The 25974-nt window shown below is 39.9% G+C and overlaps 3 protein-coding genes and 1 pseudogene across 3 annotated transcripts; all 4 read right to left on the reverse strand.

Annotated features, from left to right (window-relative positions):
- Positions 1-421: 421 nt before the first annotated feature.
- On the reverse strand, positions 422-2632 carry LOC115670784 (alpha carbonic anhydrase 7-like). Its single transcript, XM_030592146.2, has 7 exons — positions 2471-2632; positions 2135-2352; positions 1807-1913; positions 1585-1687; positions 1324-1491; positions 803-856; positions 422-713 (listed from the first exon to the last, which is right to left on the reverse strand). Exons 1-7 carry the CDS (start codon positions 2556-2558, stop codon positions 615-617), a joined length of 837 nt encoding a protein of 278 aa, XP_030448006.1. The 5' UTR covers positions 2559-2632; the 3' UTR covers positions 422-614.
- A 5717-nt stretch (positions 2633-8349) lies between these two features.
- Positions 8350-10009, reverse strand: LOC115670785 (kiwellin-like; annotated as a pseudogene).
- Positions 10010-10020: 11 nt separating this feature from the next.
- LOC115670827 (alpha carbonic anhydrase 7-like) lies at positions 10021-11766 on the reverse strand. Its single transcript, XM_030592184.2, has 7 exons — positions 11679-11766; positions 11342-11559; positions 11026-11132; positions 10822-10924; positions 10561-10728; positions 10210-10263; positions 10021-10119 (listed from the first exon to the last, which is right to left on the reverse strand). The coding sequence occupies exons 1-7, from the start codon at positions 11764-11766 to the stop codon at positions 10021-10023; spliced, it is 837 nt and encodes a 278-aa protein (XP_030448044.2).
- A 6511-nt stretch (positions 11767-18277) lies between these two features.
- On the reverse strand, positions 18278-18922 carry LOC115670839 (kiwellin-like). The gene has a single exon (XM_030592202.2). The coding sequence runs from the start codon at positions 18920-18922 to the stop codon at positions 18278-18280; it is 645 nt and encodes a 214-aa protein (XP_030448062.1).
- Positions 18923-25974: the final 7052 nt, after the last annotated feature.

Consider the following 25974-nt stretch of genomic DNA (forward strand, 5'->3'; position numbering starts at 1 on the left):
TAAGCACCAATTCCACGTTCAAGTTCTTTTCTTCCTGAAACGCGCTTGGTGTTCCGATGTTTCACGTTTCAATTACTGTTTGATTCTGTTGACGGTCTACTAGCACTGTTCTATTTGACAAAGGTTATGCACATGTACAGAACTATTTGACATTAGGTGGTGAACATGTCATAGACACGTTATTTGACTAAATCTGCCTTGTTTAAGTCAAATCGTTAATGTCGTATTAGGATCAGAACTACCGAAATTACCACGTAATGGCGAGAACACGTGACCGAACAATTCAGTATAGATCTTCTTTAGTAGTCTACCAAATATTAATCCTCGATTAACTCTTTCTCGCTCCATCACTGTGGAAGAAGCCTGCAGGTTCTTTTCTTATCTCAAGAGCATATAAACTATCTTGAAATCATCCGGATCGTGGTAACTGCAGGTAATGATAAACCGAGAAACCGATGAGCATGCACGAGGGGAACAAAATCTCCGGCTGCTCTAATATATGATTAAGTAGCCTTTAACCAACTTCTGCACCTATTTTCCACCCTGTCAATTACATTATACTATCACTGAAAGAAGCTCTGCGTCGTCCGCTAACGAGGGCATTAACAGCAAAATCACGGATTCTCGCTTTCTAATTCGCTGTCGGTTGGACTAACCAGCTGCACCGGGCGCCTATTTATGGGTTGCAATGGCCTGGCGTTGAATTCAGAGTCCTGCAAAAGCAATAAATAAATCTTTGCATTCACAATAATTCAACTTTGTCGCTTACATTTGAAAAAGTCAGTTAAAGACCGAAACTCACATCGCGAACAGCTTCACGCAATAACTTCACTTGCTCTCTTGTGACAGTTCTCACCTGATGACGCAGCAAAACCGAAGAAAATGTTATGAACTAGGCTTATATTGAAAGTCTGGAAACATTATATTAGGGGACGTCAAGAGAACCAGAACCATCATGTTTGTAATTTTACTTGAGCAGTTCCAAAAAAGTTAGAAAGTTCACTATTTCTCTTATGAAAACTGTTTTTTTTTTTGGTAACCGAGGTGTCCGGGCCAGCTTGCGTGCACCTCGACTATTCCTCGGGAGAGACTAGCACAGCAACCCACCGCCATGGCCCCCCACTTAAATCACAAGTGCTCAGCTGGGGAATCGAACCTGGGACAAGTGCGCCTAACCACACAATCCCAAGTACGCTCTGATCAACTGCGCTACCCATGGGTGGGTCTCCTATGAAAACTGTTTTAGTTAAATAAAAACAAAAATGCTCTATGTTTCCACTCCAAGAACCAACATCTGAATTGAAAGAAAATGAAACTGCAAACCTTTTGAACAATGGTCCAGAGAACATTTTGAGTGCAGGGAGGCACCGTAAGAGAGCCCACGTATCTGTAGTAGTTTCTGCTTCCAATCTTTATGTGCTTCGGGTTCACTATTCCGATGGCTCTCTCGACTCCATGGCTATCAGCAATTCCTTCTATATGTTTCATCATCTACATATTAAAAATCATTGAAAAAATTTATTTTGTGTTTAAAACACGTAAACCAAGTACTAAATTTCGACAACAAAATAATCCCAAGTCTACCGTTGACAAGAAAGTATCGGGTTGGCCCAGCTTGTACATGACTCCTACCACAGCAATTTCGCCTTCGGGGCTTTCGTGAACCATGTGTAGCTCAAGATCGAACCTGTTAATTGAGTTAGCAAGAAAAAAAATTTGAACTTTTCTCAGTAATGCGGTCAAGGGTCTTTGATCTTTGTAAAAGAATAGTGGCCAGTTAGGGGTAAAAAGAAGAGGAGAGACCACCTTCTGCCATTAACGGCATGCTCAGAGGGCGAGTGCCAATGGCATTGCTTCAGCAAATACTGGGTTCCGTTCACATAAATGGACCCTGCACCTCCTTCCCACCTCAACTGCATAAACTCACAGAACAAACCATGCTCATCACGGTCCCATCCGATGAAAGTGAAACTGTCTAGTGTCACTTCTATAAAACTTGCCTTTTGAAGAATGTCATCATAGCATTAACATTAACATTTATAGTTACAGATCAAAAAAGGTATTGAAGCCTTTCTTGTTCTTTGATGGAAGTCATAAAAGAAATCGAATATGGCGGCGGCGAGTCTAGTCCTACCACGATGTCATGTCCCCTGTTCTTAAGCGTGGCATTGGAGGCTTCATAGCACCTCTTCAGTCTTCCCAAATGGGCCACCACTTGAACCCTCTCGCTCGAGAGATCGATCGGAGACTGCATCGATCCGTTCCTGCACGTCCCCCATTCCCTCCTGATCTCTCCCCACCGTGCCGGACCTCTCTCGCTCCCCGCATCATAATTGAACAGGCTCTCGTCCTCTGCAACATCAAAGAGACCAGTGTAACCAAAAACAAACTCACGCTCACAAGTCATACAAACCAACAAAGAGTCGAAGCCTAAGTAAGTTTATGTCCGCTTTCGCAGGCCGATACCCACCAACTTCCTCTGATGTCGCAGGACCCACATGATGAGCAAGAAAGAGGAAGACAGTGCAAAGCAAGATTCGGGCCACCAAGAGCTTCATCTTTGTCCTCTTCTTTTGCAATGCTGTGTCTCCTATGTTGTGGGAGAGATGCTTCTCTTTATATAGGACTCAAAAGAGTGAATTGAAAGAACTTGTTACAGTGGATGGAGTGCTTGAACACATGACGTCGAGAGGACTTGGCAGTCTGAATGCATGGACGAGGGCAGGAAGCAGTTGAAATTGCCGGTCAACATTTCGTCACCATGAAGATTATTAAAAGCGAAAACAAGAGCCATCGCCATCACCATTTGAGGTTGCTTCTTGTTCTTTTATTCTATGTTGCCTCTTCTTGAACGTACTTACTGGGGACGAGCCCATCTGATTGCCAACGTCTGTGGTGACGAATTCACGAGCGACTGAATACGAATGTTCGTATTCTAATATAATGGAAACCTGTTTATTTCTTGTCATTTCTTGGCTCACTTATTTTATAGGGATTCGTTCCCGTGCTTAACTCGAGTAATTATCAAACAATCCCTGTGCTGTTAAGCAATCCATGTCGATTCTACGTTAATCTCATTATATTTGACGGTCCAGATTCAATTTTGTAGATGCATTAGATACACCGAATACTCTCTCGAGTTGAAGGAGTGTGAAGCAATTTGGTCTAATAGGGGCTTGTTTGGTAACCCTCATATTTCTTTATTTTTTAGTTTTATTGTTCCCCGGAATAGAAAAAGAACGTAAATTCGTTTGGTAACATTAGTTTTCCCCGAAATAGAAAAATAGCCAGGTAATAGATTTGGAAAAGAAACAAAAAGTAAAAAAAAAATACACTTCTTTGTTCCTGGGAACAATTTCTGAAATAAGGCCATGTTGATTTCTTTTTTCTTCATTTTTTCCTTCCTTCTCCTCCTCCTCTAGCCGGTTGCCGGGCCTCGACAAGGTCGACCTCGCCGTGGCTAGGCGAGGTCGGCCTCGTCGTGGCCGGGCGAGGTCAACCTGGGCTAGGCTCAACCTCGCCTAGCCATCGTGAGGTCGGCTTCGGTAGGCTCGATCTCGTTGGCCCTTGTCTCTGGCTGGTTGTCGGTCATCGCCAAGGCCCGGCGACCAGCTAGAGGAGGAAGAAGAAGGGAGGAAAAAAAGAAAAAGGAGAAAAAGGAGAAAAATTATTTAAAAATTAAAAAAAAATTCACGTCACAAAATTTATTTAGAGTCGTACTTAACGCTTTTCTATTCTTTTTCAATCCCGAAAATAGAATTTTTGAACAGTTATTAATCGTGTTCTTCTGCTCAGAAACTCATCCAGAGAATATAAATAAATAAAATTATTTCTAAAAAGGAATTAATCCCGGGAATAGAAATGTTACCAAACGCACCTTAGAGTTACGTCGTGGAGAAACGGATGATCCAATAGACACTAGAAAGTCCACAGTTAAACCCCCTCGACATACAAGATCGACTTCGATTTCAATTCAATTAAAAGATTTCGTTCTTCTCGCTTTAAACACCTTCCCCTTTTCTTCTTCCAAAGCATCAAAAACGCACTTGTCTAGAATTCCAGTGTGTTGAAAATCGCCAATCGGGTCGTGTTTGCAGCACATATCAGAATTCTGAAGCGCATTTCAAATTTCTTCGTCATAACCTTTGTAAAGAATAGAAACATGTAAGAAATAGGCCAAAGATGAGACTCGTTGAACTCCGGGTCAAATTCTGACCCAGCTAAAAAGAAAAGAAAAAGAGAACTCCGGCTCAAATGATGTGCACATCGGGCAACCAAAGTCCAAACAAAGGACTTCGAGTAAGTTGATGTTCAGTTGGAAAAAGAAAAAGGAGATTTCATTCAACGACCCACTAAATAAAATGCCAAAGAAATACCCACATTTTCAATCATAGGAAAAAATTTCGGACCCAAAAGGAAAAAAAAATCATACGAAAAAAACTGCAAAATACAAGCTCCGTTTGTTTCGCGAAAAATGAATGATTTAAAGAAATACTTTTCTAAAAATCGCCGCTTGTATCGCTTAAAATAGTTAATCGATAAAAAATGCTTTTAGTACCAACAACAATTTATGTGAATCGTTTTCGTGGACGATGACAATATCAATACAAGCGATCACTTTTAGAAAAATATATTCTAAATCGTTCATTTTTCGTGAAACAAACAGAACCGTAACTCGTGTTTGTTTTGCCTTCGCTTGTGGAAAATTGTCTTAGAAGCGATTGAAGATCATACACAACAAGGGACGTTGGGATCGCTACTCATCCATGAGCATAAAGAGACTTGCCTAAAAGCTGAATCCTATAAAGGGAATTTACAGCTGAAAATTTCATATTTTGTTGAATCCATTCATGATTTGCAGGGGTGGGGAGACTTACCAAAAAAGTTCTAAATCTATTACAATTATGTAAATGCAATCGTAAACCTTCTTTTTTGTCAATTTAGGTCTAAATTTTTTTCATTTATACCAATTCAGTCTATCCATCCAATTTTGTCCGGCCGGCGTTGACGTGAACGCCAGCCATCTTACGTGGCATGATTGGTTAGGATGGCCGGCGTTGACGTGGATATATTTAAATAATATATTAATAATTTTAAATTATTTTATTTTCTTTCTCCTTTTTTTTTTCTTCTTCCCTTCTTTCTTCCTTCGGCCAGTCGCCGGCCAAAGGCGAGGTTAGCAGGTCGGCCTCGCCAGGGGCGAGTGAGGCCAGCGACGGCGAGGTCAAGCCTCGCTTAGCCATGGCATGGTCGAGCCTTGCCGGCCCTTGCCTCTAGAGGAAGAAGGAAGGGAAGAAGAAAAAAAAGAAAGAGAAAGAAAAGAAAATTAAAAAATAAGTTAAAAAAGAAAAAAATATTATTAAAAAATATCTATATTAGTGTCGACCGGCCAAAATTGACCGGAGAGATTGAATTGTCATAAATGCAAAAGGTTGGGAACTCAATTGGCCAAAAAAAATAAAGGTTTATGACTAGATTTAACACTTTTTTGGTAATTTTCCCTTCAATATTAGCATAATTTATTCGTACATGGATGCTCACATAGTTGATTAATTCTGGTAGTAGCGAGTGTAAAAGGAACCCCTCTAATTCAAATTATTGAGCGATGCTAGAGATGTCAAGATCGATTATACAAAACTTAATTCGTAACCTAACAACAAATTTGACTCGTCACTTTACGAACGAATTATTCACACTCCGCCATTATGCTTTCACATATATTGATTTGGTTTCTTTCTGCAAACGATGAAGAAGATAGTGTCAACCGTCAAAGCGTTTGACGAGTTTTTTGAGAACTCTTTTACACTTAATAGCACAGATGGTTGGATGGGCCCTGGATAAATTAATTGTTATATTTTTTTTTGGGAATGAAACGCCAAAAGAGAGTTTTGTTTTGCTTCATTAAAGTTCTGTATTACTCTATCATTGCGTAATGGCAAATGTCAATGGCCTAAAAAAAATTAATTGTATAAAAGACTCGCGAGTCGGTGCGGAATTTCAAGCTTTAGGAAAATCCTAATTTAAGAATGAAAGATATGGACCAACACGCTCGTGCCTCAGTCATCATGTGAGTCACCATCTTCACATTAACCTGTGAATTTCAATGAGAAACTAGTGCAAACAGTAATTCAATTTGACTCGATCAATATCCATCGATCCATCAAGAATTTAGTGCATTCCGTGCGTTAGCACATTTTTATATACCATTTAATTGGTTTGAATTCACCACTTTAGGTATAGAATGAATTCTCCTCCATGATGATATTTCATTTTGTAGAAAAGGGTGAGATCGCTTGAGAAAGGAAGCTCCGATGAGGTCATTATCATCATAATTCTGCCTTTGATTATATCTTCAAACGTGCTTAGAGATTTTACCCAACTACTAAAGCGGAATCATTCTCCACCCACCCAAAATGGACTTCACTAACAAGGATAATTTCTTTTATACTCATGTAAAATACTTGGATTTCTCATTTGTTCATTAGTCAAATTCAAAAATCGTGCCACCTGAGAAGATATTTTATCTACAAATCACGTCACACGGCAATGACACATGGAGAAGAAGCAAGAGATTTTAGAATTTAAACATAAAAGTCGATTGGAATGCAAACGATACGAACAATTTGACCGATTGATTGAAAACCAACTTTAAACTTGTAAAAAGGAATAGTTACATAGAACTTCAGAAGATCAATCGGCTGGAAATTCGGCCCTAAGCTATCGTAATTTATTGCGAATGGTGAATGTTGGGGCTTCGCCGAAATTGAATGTAAAAGATGTCTTCATGCTAGAAAATTTAGCCCACCACTTCATAAATGCTTCTGGGGATCAAAATCACTTCCATTCCACCTAAGTTTGTGGTTAAGGAAGACCACGTGGGCGATAGTTAACGTGTTTTTGACTAAATTACACCTAAGTTTGCGCAGCATGAAAGACGTGGTCTTCGATCTTCTTCAACATGAAGGTAGCAGCGAGGGCCACCAACTCTCGCCACTCCAATGGCAAGGGGCGCGTCACCTTAGGTATACACGATGGTATGCCCTTGCTATAGATTTGAGTGCCAGAATGGCGACCGTGGCGATGTCATAGCAACCTCGCCCCCCAAACCCACACACGGATTGATGTTGCTTTTTCAGCAGCAGAGGTGGCGACAAGGGCCACATCTGCTTCGCCTGAGTCCGGCCAAGGATGTCGGCACTCACCGATGCGTGGGTGGCGAGGACACCACCTCCGCCTCAATTGCTGCTACATAGGGATGAGCACAGTTCCGTGGTAGAATCTGGAACTCGAGAACCTGACCGGTAGGAACCTATAAGTTTCAGGTTCCAAGGTATACTGGATAGGTTCCAGGTTCCAAAAATTGGGAAATCTATTTTGATAGGCAGGTTCCAAGTTCCAAGTTTTTTGTGTTTTTTTTTTAGTCTATGTCTTCAAGTGATTCTGCGGTGTTTTATGGTGTTAAATGATGAATGTATAATCTGGAACCACTAGTCCGAGCTTTCATTTTATGACTTATTAATGTTTCATATTCTTCATGTGTTTATATATAAGTTTTAGTCAGTGGATCGTAGCAGCAAGTGGTGGTCATTAAATGTGATGATTTTCTACAATTGTTCAATTAATAATATAGGTGGAACCTGAGTAGATCACGGAACGACCCTGAAACTTGTGACATGATAGATTCCAGGTTCCAAGATATATAGGGTAGGTTCCATGTTCCAAAAATTGAGGAATATGTTCCTATGGGTAGGTTCCAGGTTTTAACTGGAACCTGTACGAAACCTGAAAACGAAATCTGGAACCGCTCACCCCTACTGCTACATGTCTCCCCCGTCTCCTTTGTCTTGATTTCTCTAGTTTTTTAAAAAAAATATTTTTATTTGTTTTTCAAATTTTATTTTTTTAAAAAATTTGAAAATAATGTTTTATATTTTAATTGCCACATAGGATGCCACGTAAGGTGACACGTCAGTATTTACTAGCCAAGTTAGCATCTTTGTTTGTATTTTTTAACGGAATGATCGCCAATTTGAACATAAAAGTATATAGTTTAGAGAACTCATCGCACAAAAATAATCGACACACCTTATTGAACATTTTGCGGTACTTCGAGGATCTCCGGTGCCTTTATCCCAGATGCATAACTTGAGAGACTATAATATCTTTAAAGGACAAATCGTAGTAATGGTACTACGTCCTATTATTGCTATTATCATTATTATTTCAACTTCTGCGTATTATCTTCTCTTACAAGCATTTCCCTACATTTCTTTTACAGTTTTATGGCCCGAACAAATTATTTCGTACATTTGAACTACGCAAAGGCTCAAACATATTCCAAAACACCAGTCAAAAACCATCGACCACCTTGACCATCACGCTCCTCCCAATCTTCGTACATGTTATCCCGATCCTATCCGCACATCGAGAGCCATTGCATACCACCCAATTGACAGTGCAACAATCCGTCCAGAGTTTTTGTGGTACTGCCATCGCACTCTGATGCCCCACCAGCTCCACTTTTGCTGAAATCGGTGTTCGTCAAGGTCGCTCGAGTGGAAGATGTTACCGAGGGTGAGCAACGATATTTAGGGTAGGATTTGTTGCGACAGTGCATAGTGCCCAAGGCCAATGTCCTCCACTGAACGGTGATGGTGTACCACGACATATTGTGTGCCTAGGTCGGGATCGTCGTGGCACCTTCCGTCAATGCATATCAATTGGCCGGTGCAATCATCTAGGGTTTGACAAGTTCCGTTGCATGAGAAGATGGCGCGTGATGGAGATGAAAAGAGAGTGATGCTGATAACAATTGAAAGAGCTAGGAAGAGTGCCACAAAGGACTTAATTGAACGTTCAAGTTGATTTGGTGAGGAGAGAAAGAAAGCTTGGAGGTGCTGATATAGAGTCTCTCATGCTCCAAGTTGGCTCAAGAAAGAAAGAGCTTAATCACTAAACTCGCCTTTTGTTTTGAAATAATTTAACATATTGTAGAATTTATTTGTGTCAACTGATGTGCTGACTCATAGTCTCCATTTGCGGGATCCAAACCAAAAATCACTATCTATCCCCATGCTTTCCGGGGTTGTGTGTATGTACATATAGCGATTGGACCTACTTACAGCTTTGTTTTTTTCTCACGGACGTGGAGAAATGGAGTAGTCTCCTTTTAGTTTTGCCTTGCGAAAATTACCAAAAACATCATAAACCTATTGTAATTGTGTCAATTCAGTCTTAAAATAATCAACTTTATAATTGTACCAATTGAAACATTTTCATATTTTGCCAATTAAGTCCATCCGGCCAATTTTAACTGAAAATCGCTAACGTGGACGACGATCGTCCTACGTGGCATTGCCAATTCTAACGTGGACATTAGCGCTAATGTGGACATTTTAAAATAACATTTTTATAATATTTATAATTTTTTTCTTTTATTTACTCTTTCTTTGTTTCCCTAGACTTAGGGCCAGTAATCTCGCCAGCCACAGGCGAGGGTCGGGACGCAACGGATGTTGCTAAGAAGTGGTGAGACTAGCGAGAGTCGCGACCTAGCCTGACTCACTCGACCCGCACATTCTCATGTTGCTTTTTCGGTAGCGGAGGTGGCGGTGAGGGCCACATCGGCTTCGCCTAAGTCGAGGCAGGGGTGCCAGCCCCTAGTCGATGCGGGGTGGCGGTGATGCCACCTCCGCTACATGTCCCCTCCTCCTTTGCTTCAATTATTAACTCTTTCTCAATCTATCATTGCAGTAGTAGTATCCTGCAAGTTCTTTTCCTGTCTCAAGGGCATATAACTGGCATGAAATCAAAGAAAAGAATCCGGATCATGGTAACTGCAGGTAATAATAAACTGAGAAACCGATGAGCATTCAAGAGGGGAACAAAATCTCCGGTTGCTACAATATATGACTAAGTATCCTTAAACCAACTTCTGCAACTATTTTCTACTCTGTCAATCACATTTTACTATCACCGCAAGCTCCGCATCGTCCACTAATGACGGCATTGACAGGGAAATCACGGATTCTCGCTTTCTGATTCGCTGTCGGTTGGACTATATAGCTGCACTAAGCGTCTGTTTAGGGGTTGCAATGGCCTGGCGTTGAATTCCGAGTCCTGCAAAGGCAATAAACAAATCCTTGCTTTCACAATAAAATTCAACCTTGTCGCTTACAATTGAAAATTTAGCTAAAGACGGAAACTCACGTCGCGAACAGCTTCGCGCAGTAACTTCACTTGCTCTCTAGAAACAGTTCTCACCTGATGCCACGGCAAAACAGAAGAGAATGTCATGAACTAGGCTTACATTGGAAGTCAAAACATTACATAAGGGACATCAAAAGAACCGAATCATATAGTGTAGATGATGCTTATGGCAATGTCACAAGGACATATCATGTCTGCAAGTCTACTTGAGCATTCCATGACGGTAGAAAAGTTCACTATTTCTCCTTGAGGACGGTCTTATAATAATAACGAAATTATACCTTGTTTTGACAAAAATGCTTTCCACTCCAAGAACCAAAATCTGAAGTGAAAGAAAAAGAAACTGCGAACCTTATGAACGATGGTCCAGAGAACATTTTGAGTGCAGGGAGGCACCGTGAGAGAGCCCACGTATCTATAGTACCTTCTGCTTCCAATCTTTATGTGGTTCGGGTTCACTATTCCGATGGCTCTCTCGACTCCATGGGTATCAGCGATTCTTTCTATATGATTCATCATCTACATATTAAAAATCATTGAAAAAATTTATTCTGTGTTCTGAACACGTAAACCAAGTACTAAATTTCGACAACAATATAATCCCGAGTCTACCGTTGACAAGAAAGTATCGGGTTGGGCCAGCTTGTACATGACTCCTACCACAGCAATTTCGCCTTTGGGGCTTTCATGAACCATGTGTAGCTCAAGATCAAACCTATTAATCGAGTTAGTAAGAAAAAAATTGAGCTTATCTTAGTAATGATCTTTGTAAAAGGATAGTGGCCAGTTAGGGGAAAAAAGAAGAGGAGAGACCACCTTCTGCCATTAACGGCATGCTCAGAGGGCGAGTGCCAATGGCATTGCTTCAGCGAATACTGGGTTCCATTCACATATATATACCCTGCATCTCCTTCCCACCTCAACTGCATAAACTCACAGAACAAACCATGCTCATCATGGTCACATCTGATGAAACTGTCCAGTGTCACTTCTATTTAACTTGTCTTTTTAAAAATGTCATCATAACATTAACAATTATAGTTACATGTCAAAAAAGGCATTGAAGCCTTTCTTGTTCTTTGATCAATGTCATAACAGAAATCAAACATAGCGACAGTGAGTCTAGTCCTACCATGATGTCATGTCCCCTGTTCTTAAGTGTGGCATTGGAGGCTTCATAGCTCCTCTTCAGTCTCCCCAAATGGGCCACCACTTGAACCCTGTCGCTCAAGAGATCAATCGGCGACTGCATCGATCCGTTCCTGCACATTCTCCACTCGCTCCTGATCTCTCCCCACCAAGCCGGACCTCTCTCACTCCTTGCATTGTAGTTGAATTCGCTCTCGTCCTCTGCAACATCAGAAAGACCAAATGCAACCAAAGTCCACGTCACGCTCACAAGTCATATGAACTGAGAAAGAGTTGAAGCCTATGTAAGTTTCTGTCCACTTTCGCAGGGCGATACCCACCAACTTCTTCTGATGTTGTGAGACCCACATGAAGAGCAAGATCGAGGAAGATAGTGCAAAGCAAGATTTGGGTCACCAAAAGTTTCATCATTCCTCTTCTTTAGTAATGCTGTGTGTCCAATGTTGTGGGAGAGATGCCTCTTTATATAGGAGCTAAAGAGTGAAATGAAAAACTTGTTACAGCGGATGGAGTGCTTGACCATATTACGTCGAGAGGACTTGGCAGTTGTAATGCGTAGACGAGGGTGTGAGACAGATGAAATTGCCGGTCAAAATTTCGTCACCATGAAGATTATTAAAAGCGAAAACAAGAGCTATGCCATTTGAGGTTGCTTCTTGTTCTTTTATTCTATATTGCCTCTTCTTGAACGTACTTACTGGGGATGAGCCCATCTGATCACCAACGTCTCTGGTGACGAATTCAGGAGCGACTTAATACGAATGTTCTTATTCTAATTTAATGGAAACCTGTTTCTTTCTTGTCATTTCTTGGCTCAATTATTTTATAGGGATTCATACCCGGGCTTAATACGAGCAATGATCAAGCAATCCCTGTGCTGTTAAGCAATCCATATTGATTCTACGTGGATTTCTTCAGATTTGACGATCCAGATTCTAAACGTCTCTATTGACGAATTCGGGAGTCACTAAATATGAATCTTCTAACTCTTATTTAATGGAATCTGCCTCTTTCTTATCAAACACATATCTGAATTCTAAACCGTATTTTACTTTTTTATAAGCTGTAAGATTTATGAAATCTAGGTTATGACAATAGGGAAAATTGTCCAAGAAATCCTAAACTTATTGTACAGCGGTCGATTCAGTCCTAAACTTTTCAATTTATTTCTTTTCCTCCGCCGGTTGCCAGGGCCTCGGCGATGGCCGACAGAGGGAAATAGGAAAAATAAAAAAAAAAAATGCAAGAAAAGGAAAGGGAAAAACTCAAAAAAAATTTAAAATTGCAAAAAAAATCCGCGTCAGCGCGAACCGTATTACATAGGGCGGCTAGCAAATTGTTAAGAGATTTAGGACTAGATTGGTCAAATTAAAAAGTTTAGAATTGAATTAGTTGCCGTACAATAGGATTAGGACTTTTTTTATCAATCATCTCTATGACATGGTACGGGGCAGGACGTGTCATATGGGAATTAGGAGTAAAAGACAATAGAAAGTTCCCAGTTTTCTTACCCAAAAGCAACGAGTCTAAACATGTAAATAGGCCAAAGATGAGACTCGTTGAACTTTGGGTCAAATGATGTATATATACAATAAGCAATCGATGTAGTCTTAAACTTTTTCAGTTTGGCCAATTTAGTCCTAAATCTTTTAACGATTTATCAATGTAGTCTTTCCGACCAATTTTGACCAGAAATCGCTGACATTGATGATTTTTGCATTTTTTTAAAAAAATCAAAATTTTCTTCTTTTTTTTTTTTCCTTTTCTTTACTTCCTTTTTCTGTTTTCCCTATTTTCCTCGCCGGCCAGGGAAATAGGAAAAATGAAAAATGAAACAAAAGGAAAGGTATAAATTCAGAAAATTTTTAAAAATTACAAAAATTGTCCACCACATGCTGGTCGTATTAAATAAGACGGCTGGCATCCATCCACCTCAGCAATTTCCGATCAAAATTGGCCATAAGAACTATATTAGCAAATCGTTAAAAATTTTATGATTAAATTGGCCAGATTGAAAAGTTTAAGACTGAATTGGTCACCGTATAATAAGTTTAGGACATTTTCGACAATCATCTCTATGACATGGCATGGGGCGGAACGGGTCATTTGGAATTAGGAGTCAAGACCATAGAAAGTTGCCAGTTTTCTTACCCAAAGCCAACGGGTTTGAACATGTAAATAGGCCGAAGATGAGACTCGTTGAACTCTGGGTCAAATGATGTATGCATTCAACAGGCAACCAAATTCAGAGAATGAACTTCGAGTTAGTTGATATTCAGTCAGAGAAAGCAAAGGAGATTCCTTCAACGGCCCACAAATAAAATGGCAAGAGATACACATATTTCAGTTTCTAAGAAGAATTGCGAATGTAAATCGGGCTATCGTTGCAATCTCTCCAGTTCCGATTCAATCGTTAGTCACCCGTGATTTAAGTTTCCCGCGCACAAGCGTCAAAAAAGTCAAAGTTAATCAAATTAGAAGTGACACGTGAAATTTGACGAACAAAGACCGGGCAAGGGAAATAAACCAGAGCATAATCTAGCTCTTGTGTCGGGAAAATTACCAAAAAAATCATAAACCTAATATACGGATGTCAATTTAATTTTAAATTATTCAATTTGACTAATTTAGTTCTAGACCTTTTGACAATTTACAAATATAATCTTTTAGTTTAATTTTGACCAAAAATAGCTAACGTGGACGCTGACCGTCTTACGTGGCACGGCCAGCATGACGTAGATAATTTTTGCAATTTTTCAAAAATTTTCTGGTTTTTTATTATTCTTTATTATATTTTTTTCATTGTGACCGCGCGAGGGTTGAGGCCGTCACCCAGGCTGCGAGGGTTGAGACATCGCTGGCCACTATGGAAAAAAACGAAAAGAAAAAATAAAACGAGAATAAAAAATTCATGAATTTTTTTAATTAATTACAAAAATTGTCTACGCTCAACAGTTTTCGGTCAAAATTGGTTGGAATGACTATATTGGGAAATTATTAAAAGGTTTGGGACTAAATTGAGTAAATTGAAAGGTTAAGGACTGAATCGGCATCCGTATAATAAATTTATGACTTTTTTTTTTATAATTTCCCGTTTGATACCATCTATATTGTTAGAATATTTAAGCTACTAGGTGAAGGAGATAACATGTATATTGTTAGAAAATTTAAATATTAAATCACGTTTTCATCTAACAGTTTAAACTTTTAGAACAGTTAGCATTGGTCCTCACAAAATCCAACATAATATTTGAGCAGAGGGTCATAAGTTCAATAGACCCTTATAGAGTAGCATCGAGCACACAAAATCACACACATTCCAAAATATATACATAACAATTAATTTGTGTAGTGCCGTGTACAACCACTTCGACTTAAGTACAAAAGAGTTCTCGATCGAAGGCTCGCCAAACACGTCGACTCTTATCTTCTTCATCTTTTGCAAAGAGAAGCCAAATCAAATTATGTGGAAGAATACCGGCAGAGTGTGAATAATTGATTCGTAAAGTGATGTGTCAAATTTGTATTATGTTTTAAAATAAGTTTTCTATTTCGATGTCGACATCTCTAGCATCGTTCATCATGTAAACCAAAAAAAGAAAAAGAAGAAGAAGTAAAGAACGTGTTTGTTTTGCCTTCACTTGTGGAAAAGTGAGTCAGAACTCAGAAGCACTTGTAGATCATGCACAACGAGGGGACATAGAGATCTCCATTCATCCGAGAACGTTAATAGACTTGCCAAAATGTGAATCCCATAAAGGAAATTTACAGCTGAAAATTTTCTTATTTTGTTAAATCCATTCATGATTTGCAGGGTGAAATATAAATTATATTCTCAATATTAGCATCATTTATTCGAACATCATATCATACGGTTGATTAGTTCCGGTTGTAGTTTGTCTAACGAAAATTTCTCTGAAACCTCTAGTATTCCTCCTCATGCGTAGGTTGAAATTTGATCTAAGATTAAGCGTGAAAATATGTAATAAGAGAGGCAAATAAGGAGTCTGGAAAGATATGAACTTATGACATTCTAATTTGTTAACACATTGCTCTTTATATATATATATATATAAATATAAGATTTTGTAGAATCACTGTCAACTGATCTAAAAGTTTAAGATGTTAAATGAATGCATGGTTTATTATTTAAATATTTTAAAAGAATGAAATGCCGAGAGAGAGAATTTGTGTTGCTTCATTAAAGTTCTCTATGACTCCATCATTGCGTAATGGCAAATGTCAATGGCATAGAAATATACTTTTTACAAGACTCGCAAGTCAGAGAGAGTGTCAAACTTTAGAAAAATCCCAGTTTAAGAATGAAAGATATTGACCAACATGCTCGTGCCTCGGTCATCATGTGAGTCACCATAACTTCACATTTACCTGTAAAATTCAATGAGAATTTAGTGCAAACAGTTTTTCAATTTGACTCGATCGATCAAAGATCCTATCCCTCAATTAAGTGTGTCGCGTCGTGAAGCGATGCCCTCACGGAAGCAAGAAAAAAGCATTGCTTGTGTTCCACATTTTATCTACCATTTAATTGGTTTGAATTCACCACTTTGCTTGACCAAAAAAAAAAAAAATTTCACCACTTTGGATATGGTATGAATTTTCCTACATGATGATATTTGAGTTTGTAGAAAAGGGTTATTTCGTTTGAGAAAGAAAGCTATGATGAGGTCATTATCATCATAATCATGCTTTTGATTGTAACTTAAACGTGTTTAGAGGTCTACCCATCTACAGCGGATTCATTCTCCATCCACCCACCCAAAATGGACTTCACTTATTTCTTCCGTTCAAATTAGTCGAATGAGATAAATTTCTTTGATAGCCGGGTAAAAAATTTGGACCTTCTATTTGGCACATTAGTGAAACTCATACATCTTGCCACACACCCGAGAAGATATTTTATCTACTCGTCATGACACGCGGCAATGTCACATGGAGAAGAAGTTAGACCCTAAGAGCAATTCGATTGAATAATTGAAAACCAACTTTCAACTTGGAAAAAGAAATTGTTACATAGAACTTCAAAAAAAAAAATCAACTGGCCGTAATTCATCGGAAATTTAGCCCAAAGCTTTAATTAAAAAATTATAAAAATTATAAAAATTATCCACGTCAGCACCAACTGTGCCACGTAGGACAACCGGCGTCCACATCGGCAATTTCTAGCCAAAATTGGCCGGGTGGACCGTATTGACAAAATGTCAAAAGGTTTAGAATTCAATTGGTACAATTGAAAAGTTTATGACTGAATTAGCAGAAATGCAATAAGTTTAGGATTTTTTTGGCACTTCTTCCGTCAAGTGGTGACAGGGGCGTCTGCCTCCACTTCAGTATGGAAATCTTCTATTACATAGTCGAATGTAAATATGATCACATATGAGACTTTTGTAGCATACATTTATGAACGTGAAATTTTTTTTACACAAATGATGTAGAGATCACGGCATGTATACTTAAGCATTTATATAAGGAATAAGTGCACTAGAAGTCTTAAAACTTATTGCGAAAGTGCAATTGAGTTATAAAATTACAATCAAGTCCTAAAACTTGTCAAGAAAGTGCAATCGAGTCCCAAAACTTTTAAAAAGTACAATCAATAGAAGAATTTGATTAGACCAATTTAATAAGTTTTAGGACTTGATTACACTTTTTGAAAATTTTAAAATTTAATTGTACTTTTTGTAAGTATTAGGACTCAATTGTATTTTTGTGACAAGTTTTAGGACTTTTAATATACTTATCTCTTTATATAAATAAGATAATGGACTGATATCTCGACCCCGACCGTGCTTGTGCGAAGAAAAAAGGTTAGACTGACGCCTGCCGTTGTTTCCTATCCATACCTACTATTTATCAAAAGAAACCGCGGGAGCTATTGACGAGGTAAGTGTATCCCGTCACTTTTTAAACAGCTGGAATAAAGTGTATACGGTTTTAATACAGTACTTTTCTTTGTATTAAGTGTAGTCAATACTAATTTTTTTGATGAAAATAGGCGATGAAGATGGACCCATTGGTCGGTTGGGCTCATCCCCTTCGGAAAATAAAAATGGGCCCACCATCGTTGATGTTTTTCACAGGTCCCATTAGTCGTTCCAAAGAGAGAGGAAAAACAATAATTCACGCTTTCGTATGAATATCGACTTCTAGAAAATGAATCAATCGTGCCATGAATTCAAGACGAGAAATCATAGATTTCCTTTTGGAATATTTTACGTACGTATGTCTGGATATATGCACGCATGTATTGGTAAGAACAGGGGCACGAAGGACCAAGAACATTTAAGGGTTATAACATCTCGTGATATAGCTAATTTGAGAGGGTCCCCTCCTTCTCCTCTTATTTTGATTTTGCTTATTCTTTTTTTCTTCTAATTTTTTTATTGCATTTTAATGTTAATGTTTCTAAACTTCTGAAAATAACTTTGTACTTTAATCGCTATGTAAGGTGACACGGTCATTTTTTAATGGCCACGTCAACATCTCCTTTCATATTTTTAACGAAAGGATAACCATGTCGAAAAAAAAAGTATATAGTTTAAAGACTTAATTGCACAAAAAGAATTTGAGAGACCCGATTGAATACTTGATGAGGAATCTCCGTTTCATTTATCCCAAATATATACTCAAGAGACTATATTATCTTTTAAAAGACAAGCGTGGTAATGCTACGACTTATCATGATTATTATTTCAACCTCTGCATATTATCTTCTCTTACAAGCATTTTCCTTAGTTTCTTTTACGGTTTTGTCGCACTGACATCTTATTTTGCACATTTGGACTACATATACGCACGGCCTCAACCATGCTAGAAACCACCGGTCAACAACCCTCAACCCTAAGAACTTATTCATCGTCATTTCCATCGTCTCTGGGGAAGGAAAACACAAAGATTTCTATGCCATGGACCACGTGACATCCTCTTCACCCAATTCTATGTCTAGCCCCAGAGCGTGCCACACCGCATTTGAACCGTCGACGATGTCGTTCCCGCACGGCAGGTCATCATCATGCTCGCCATCGCACCCATTCATAGAGTCGCACTCGTCAACCACCTTGGCCATCACGCTCCTCCCGGTCTTCGTAGATGTTATCTTGATCCTATCCCCACATCGAGATCCGCCGGCATACCACCCGGTCGACAGTGCAACAATCAGCTCTGAGTTCTTGTGGAATCTGCCGTCACACTCCGACACCCCACTGCCACCGCCTCTGCTGAAATCGTTGTTTGTCAAGGTCGCTCGAGTGGAAGACGTTACCAGGGGCGAGCAACCATATTTAGGGTAGGACTGGCCGTGGCAGTGCATAGTTCCTGAGGGCCGACATCCTCCACCGGACGGTGATGGAGTATTGGGACAAGTGTGTGTGCCTACGTCGGGATCGTCGTGGCACCTTCCGTTGATGCATATCAATTGGCCGGCGCAATCATCTAGGGTTTGACAAGGGCCGTTGCATGAGGAGATGGCATGTGAAGGAGATGAAAAGAGAGTGATGCTAATAACAATCGGAAGCGCTAGGAGGAGTGCCCCAAAGTACTTCATTGTTCAACTTTCGAAACTGAACGTTCAGGTTGATTTGGTGAGGAGAGAAGAAACCTTGGAGGTGCTTATATAGAGTCTCTCTCGCGCTCCATATTGGCTAAAAAAAAGTTATTCATATTTTGCGAAGACTTTCTGGGAAAAATACATCTTTTTGCTTAGATTCTATCGAAGAAATTATAAAAAAGTCCAGATATTTTTTGTCAAAATCGATAAACTCCAATCTGTGGAACGTTGGATGGGATTCATCAAAGCAAAAGAACTCCATCAAAACTCACGAAGAGCCTTGGTTCAATTGTACGTCTCTTCACTAGCTGTCAGTTGCAATCACGGGAATCTCATCTTGGACACTTCTTTTGGTCCATTCAGTTCTTGTTCTGTAATAATTACAAAATACGCTTTAGGTTTTCATAAGCAAACGACAAATGCCTGTTGAAAAAGAATTTCTCTTGAATTATATGTGTTCTTTTAGGGAGAGTAGTTTTCAAAGCCTTATGGTTAGGGTCGTATCTCTTTTGAAATAATTACTAAGCCTCAATGTTACGATCATACTCTACCAGCATGGAAGCCACTTTAGGGTGTTAAATTTACGACCCTTGATTCTTAATGACGCGAACTGAATCATGTATTGTATTAAGGGTGCGTTTAGAAATGCTTAAGGGAAAAGCGATTGGGAAAATGCAAATGACTTTAGTTGAACGAGAATTTTCAAAATGCAAATAGTACTTAGTAAAGTGTATTTTGTGAAGCAACAGTGACTTAATATCCATTGGGAAAAACTACACTTTGTAAAAGACTTTTGCCAGTTTTTTTTTTAAGTATTCTCAAACTATTTGCTGGCAGAAGTTAGCCGTCAGCAAGCCAAATCGGCCGCTGGCCAGCCTCGCCTGAGATCGCACGACCTCACGTGAGGATGTTCAACAATAGATTGGCTTGTGGCTCGCCGGTGGCCTGAACCCTCACCAATGACGTCGCGTGAGGTATGGACATTTCTAGAATTATGAAAGTTGAGTGAAGGCAAATTTAGAAGAAAAAAAGTTGCATCTGCGTTCTGTAAATGCTCAAAACTCAAAACACCTCTGGATCCACCTTGGGTTAAAGGCATTTAGAGGCCTTTAGAAATGCAATTGCATCTTCCTAAAACCCTTCAAAAAAAATTTCAAACAGTATTTACATTTGCCCAATGAACTTTGAAGCCCAAAGACCCTTATCAAATCATTTTCCAAACGCACCTTAAAACGCAATAAAACCCCACACCGCTTACACGATATAGGCAAATACGAAATTTTGGGGTGTACTCATTTGTTCACAAGATGCTGCCCGCATTAGTTTCTATTTGGAGAGAGTCTGACCAAAAAAGGGTTCGAAACAAGGCAGAAAAAGGATTTCATGAACAAGTACGAGGACGTGCCACACGTTAGTAAAATTTGTGAAAGCTTCAGTCGTGTAAATGATCAGCTTCGATGACAGGTGCTGCGGGGACATGAGAAGCGCGCATATAGAAAGATAAGTTGATCATTTTGTACTCCACAATTCATGAAACTAATCCTGTTCATAATTATCATCTGTGCTTACTATGAAACTATCTTAATGATCCTAATCACAAAGTATTTACACAAAACTTATCGCCCCTAACGAAAAGAAAAGTTTTGCACGTACTAAATTCTTACCAAAAAATTCCTTAGTGAATGACATGGCACTTATGTGGTATCCGCCGTGTCATCAGGACATATGCGCGTAGAATCACTATTCAAAATAAAGATTGTAGAAAAGAAAAGAAAATACATATAGGGCAAGATTTTTTTGTTTCGTCGGAAGATGGGGCAAAATGAATTCAAGGAAAATTTCATTTCCTATTTTACAATTGTTTTTACCCAAAGTAGCAGTAGATGTCCCCTTAAACTTTACGCAAAATGCTATTGACGTTTACACCGTATTTAGTTGGCCTAAATCTAGACGTTCTTTTCACACCAAAAAAAAAAAAAAAATCTAGACGTTCTTTCCCTTGTTTTATGGGCAAAAAGTAGATCCGTCAAATAAGTGGGTCGGGTCGAAAATAGTTTGACCCAGTTAATCAGTTTTTTAGATCCAAAAAGAATTAATCGGTTTTGACATATTTTTATGTGAGACAAATTTAGTGACCCATACCAAAGCCAACCCATACTCGATCAATCCGTATTGCTAAAACACTTTTATATTTAACCAAATCTAGAAAAACTCATATCCAAATTGAGGTGAGAGCACGAAACGAGCTAGTGCGAAAGCAATTGAGGGTGAGAGAGAGTGAAGAGGGAGTCGTAGAGGTGAGTTAAGTCTAAATAAGTTATAAATCCATTTAACGCTCATATTATTTTGCATTTTACCATTCTAAACCCATTTATGACATTATAACTGACTTATATAATAACCCAGCTCATCAAATATGAGTTAAAAGATGGGTATATAACCCATTTTGATAGATCTAACATATAATTAGCGTATTCTGGGAAAAGTGCCGAATAAGTCCTAAACCTTTTGGGGTAGTGCCAAATTAGTCCTAAACCTATTTTTAGCGCCAATTGAGTCCTAAACCTTTTGATATAGTGCCAATTCAGTCCTTTTGGCCGGATTTTGCTGACGTGGACGTCGGCCGGCCGGCGACCGGTCACCGGAGCTGACGTGGACAAAATTTAATAATATTTTAATATTTTTTTGAATTTTTTTTTTTTTTTTTTTCTTCTCCCTCTTCCTCCAGCCGGTCGCCGGAGCGGCGACTGGCCGGAGGCCAGAGGCCGGCGAGGTCGACCTCGCCGGCCGGAGGGCGAGCCACGCCGGCCACTGGCTAGGCTCGCCCTCGCCAGCGACGGCAAAGGCAAAGGCGAGCCTCGCCATGGCTGGGCGAGGCTCGACCTCGCCGAATCTGGCGAGGTGGAGCCTCGCCGGCGGCTGGGCGAGGCCCGACCTCGCCGAATCTGGCGAGGTCGACCCTCACCCGGCCATGGCGAGGGCCGGGCGAACCTCGCCAGCCCAGCGTGAGGCTCGCCCTCGCCGGCGACGACGAAGGCGAGCCTTGCCATGGCTGGACGAGGCTCGACCTCGCCGGATCTGGCGAGGTCCAGCCTCGCCCAGCCGCCGACGAGGCTCGATCTTGCCAGATCCGACGAGGTCGAGCCTCGCCCAACCATGGCGAGGCTTGCCCGTGGCCGGCGAGGTCGACCTCGCCGGCCTCTGGCCTCCGGCCGGTCGCCGCTCCGGCGACCGGCTGGAGGAAGAGGGAGAAGAAAAAAAAAAAAAAAAAATTCAAAAAAATATTAAAATATTATTAAATTTTGTCCACGTCAGCTCCGGTGACCGGTCGCCGGTCGGCCGACGTCCACGTTAGCAAAATCCGGTCAAAAGGACTGAATTGGCACTATATCAAAAGGTTTAGGACTCAATTGGCACCAAAAATAGGTTTATGACTAAATTGGCACTTTCTCAAAAGGTTTAGGACTTATTCAGCACTTTTCCCAGCGTATTCTCGTATGTTGTTTCTCTTCATGTAAAATGCTTCATGCAATACGATCCTTTTCGTTTGACCATCGCAGAGCTGTTCTCGCACATATGCTTCATCTTTGAACTACCTCACAGAGAAACACTTTAGTTTTGATTGTAGACTAAATTGTTGAAAAAAATAAGCAATCGAACACAATAATAAATAGAACAAGGAGACAAATTGGACATCGGACTTACGTGATTCGATTGGTAAGACGTGCCCCATGAAGAGAGCAACACATGATTCCATTATGGATCAAGCAATACAAAGGACGTTAGAAGCGCACCTGAGTCCCTCAAACACTTTCAGTACTTCCTCAATTATACCTAACGATTCACACAGTGTATAACCGATATAGGCAAGTTCAGGTTTTGGTGTGTACCCATTTGTTCATAGGATGTTGCCGGAATTTGTTCTATTGGAGCTTCGAAACAAAAAATCTGAAAGAAGGGTTCGAAACAAGACAGAAAACAGATTCCATGAATCAGTACGAGGACGTGGTAATATGGTGGTAAAACCAACGAGAATCTCCAGTGATATCAACGATTGTATTTCAATAATCGGTGTTGCGTGGTTGTGAAAAGCGTGCATTTAGAAAGATGAGGTGATTATTTTGTCCATAAGTAATCCACTGATAACAATTTATGAAGACAATCCCTTTTCGTAATGAGCGCGTGTGCCTATTACAAAACTATCTTAATGATATTAATCATGAAGCATTCCGCAAAACTTATACCCCGACGAGAAGAACAATGCTATATGTAGTGATTGAATTCTAACTGACTGACATACGATCCTTGCACCATATTTAGTTGGCCTAAATCTAAACGTCCTTTCCTTTGTTTTTATGGGAAAAAGTTGGCGGATGAGGGTGGGCTGTTTCTGTTGGCCGGCCCGTATGGCTCGGCCGAGCACCCTAGGATCACCATAGCGAGATATTAACGGTACGGTAAAAGGATGGATAGAATTTGTGCACCTGTTTTGGATTCCATCGGCCTGGATGCGGAAATGACGATGAACCGGTGCCGTAGGTCTTCTCCCCTGTCACCCCCGAAGTCCCGGCGCTATGAGACCGCCTCAGCCAACTCACGGAAGCCTTAGGTGAGTTTGAGAGCGTTTGAGAGAGATTGGAGAGAGTTGGGTGCAGAGGAGGGACCTGCAGCTCTATTTATAGAGTTTCCAGCCAGGCCCTCTCATAACGGGCCGGGCCGAACTCAGCCCACACAAGCCGGGCCCATATCTGACCAATTAAGAAACCTTATATCCAAAATTATTAGACCAGACTCGTAAGCGGGTAATAACAATCTCAATTAATGTAACCCACATTAGGAAAACGTTACATTCTCTCACTTGGGCTATATTAATTGAAATCGTACCTTATGTGTACCTTTATTTGGTCTATGGATAATTCTTAATAGTCAATCCGATCCCATAAAGTTTCAAACACCGAATCATGGCGGTAACTGCATGTAATCACGCAGAGCCTTCCATGGTCACTTGTGCCTTAGACTTTACTGATATAGATTCGATATGGTTGTGTGGCAAACGGATGACACCTCATAAAGAGTGATACCTCATGCGTCATCTCCTTTGTCAGTCCTGATTCTCTTTCCTTAAGTGTCACAAAAAACTGATGTGTCACTAGAGAATATCTTTATGGTTCCAATGAACCTACATATGTCTTATCCTTATTGTTAACATTACTTTATGTGTAATAAGACATATCTTTAAGGCTAATAACTGAATGCCCATAGCCTTTACTCAAGGTTTACACAGTACCTTAAGATTTTCACCTTATATGTGTATTTAACATGACAACAATGCATTCAGAAATACCTTATTGAATGCAAATGAGTTAATACACATTCAAAATGTTACAAAGAGTAACAAAACACAGATGTAAACTTTATTAGAGCATAAATAAAAGCAGCTCCCACTAAATAACAGTATCCCATGATACTCCTAAGCCCATGCTAACGACATGTCGTTAAAAAATACAAGGGCGAAGGCCTTTAGTTAGTGGATCTGCTACCATATCATCTGTGGAAATGTGCTCTACTGTAATGTCACCATCCCTGACTTTTTCCTTTATGGTCAAGTACTTGACCTCCATATGCTTAGACCCCTTGAGACCTCTGTTGTTGTTAACAAACAACACTGCAGAGTTATTGTCACAATACAACTGTATGGGCCGATCCACAAAATCAAATACGGTCAACTCTCTAATGAGGTTCCGGAGCCAAATTGCCTGAGTAGCGGCCGAAAAGCATGCTACAAACTCCGCTTGCATGGTAGAGGATGTCATTGATTTATGTTTCTCACTTTTCCATGATACTGCACCTCCTGCTAACTTAAAGATGTAACCCGTTGTCGACTTCCTTTCATCCTGACAGCCAGCAAAGTCTGAATCCGAATACTCTACCAGCTGAAGGTCTTGAACATGTCTGTAGATCAGCATATAGTCTTTTGTCCTCTTTAAGTACCTCAAAACCTTCTTGGCAGCAACCCAGTGATCGTGTCCTAGATTTGACTGATATCTGTCTAGAAGTCCTGTTGCAAAAGCAATATCTGGCCTAGTGCAAACTTGAGCATACATGATACTTCCAAGTGCACTAGCATAAGGTACATCTTTCATTTGGGTTTTCTCAACATCCGTATGAGAACACTGTGACAGACTCAGTTTATCACCCTTTATGACAGGAGCAATTCCTGGCTTGCAGTCCTGCAGACTGAATCTTTCCAGAATACGATTAACATATGTTCTCTGAGACAAACCCAATACTCGGCGAGAACGATCCCTATGGATCTCAATGCCTAGGACAAAAGACGCCTTATCAAGGTCCTTTATGTCAAAATCCTTCGACAACATTCGCTTTGTCTCATGTAGTAAAGTAATATCACTACTCGCAAGCAAGATGTCATCTACATAGAGTATGAGAAAAATAAATTTCCTACCACTGACCTTGCTGTATATACACTGATCCAACTTGTTCTCAACAAAACCTAATGAAGTGATAACACTATGAAACTTCAAATACCATTGTCTAGAAGCTTGCTTAAGGCCATAAATAGATTTCTTCAATTTACACACAAGCTCACCCGAATCATCAGCTGCAAAACCTTCGGGCTGCACCATATAGACTTCCTCATCAAGGTCTCCATTCAGAAAGGCAGTCTTAACATCCATCTGGTGTAACTCCATATCAAAATGAGCTACTAATGCCATAATCACTCTGAAAGAATCTTTAGAAGAGACTGGAGAAAAAGTCGCCTCATAGTCTACTCCTTCTCTTTGAGTGAAACCCTTAGCTACCAGTCTGGCTTTGAACTTCTCAATCTTTCCTTTGGAGTCTCTTTTAGTCTTGTATACCCATTTGCAACCGATGGACTTGTAACCTTTAGGCAATTCAACAAGCTCCCAAACACCATTATATTTCATAGACTGTATCTCGTCTTTCATTATATCCACCCACATATCTGATTGAGGACAAGAAATTGCATCTGAATGAGTTACTGGATCAACCACGCAGCCTATATCGTA

Source organism: Syzygium oleosum, unplaced genomic scaffold (assembly GCF_021117445.2).
Source record: "Syzygium oleosum isolate NSW1041296 unplaced genomic scaffold, Sole_v2.1 Sole_v2.03, whole genome shotgun sequence".
Classification (NCBI taxonomy): Eukaryota; Viridiplantae; Streptophyta; class Magnoliopsida; order Myrtales; family Myrtaceae; genus Syzygium; species Syzygium oleosum.

What these genes read in the sequence shown, in the direction of transcription:
- LOC115670784 (XM_030592146.2), bottom strand. Translation starts at nt 2,558, where the DNA reads ATGAAGCTCTTGGTGGCCCGAATCTTGCTTTGCACTGTCTTCCTCTTT. An exon ending in ACAGGGGACATGACATCGTG is followed by an intron (nt 1,914 to 2,134) that starts GTAGGACTAGAC and finishes GAGTTTATGCAG; the next exon opens with TTGAGGTGGGAAGGAGGTGC. An exon ending in CATGCCGTTAATGGCAGAAG is followed by an intron (nt 1,688 to 1,806) that starts GTGGTCTCTCCT and finishes CTCAATTAACAG; the next exon opens with GTTCGATCTTGAGCTACACA.
- LOC115670827 (XM_030592184.2), bottom strand. Translation starts at nt 11,766, where the DNA reads ATGAAACTTTTGGTGACCCAAATCTTGCTTTGCACTATCTTCCTCGAT. An exon ending in ACAGGGGACATGACATCATG is followed by an intron (nt 11,133 to 11,341) that starts GTAGGACTAGAC and finishes GAGTTTATGCAG; the next exon opens with TTGAGGTGGGAAGGAGATGC. An exon ending in TGCGCGAAGCTGTTCGCGAC is followed by an intron (nt 10,120 to 10,209) that starts GTGAGTTTCCGT and finishes TTGCCTTTGCAG; the next exon opens with GACTCGGAATTCAACGCCAG.
- LOC115670839 (XM_030592202.2), bottom strand. Translation starts at nt 18,922, where the DNA reads ATGAAGTACTTTGGGGCACTCCTCCTAGCGCTTCCGATTGTTATTAGC.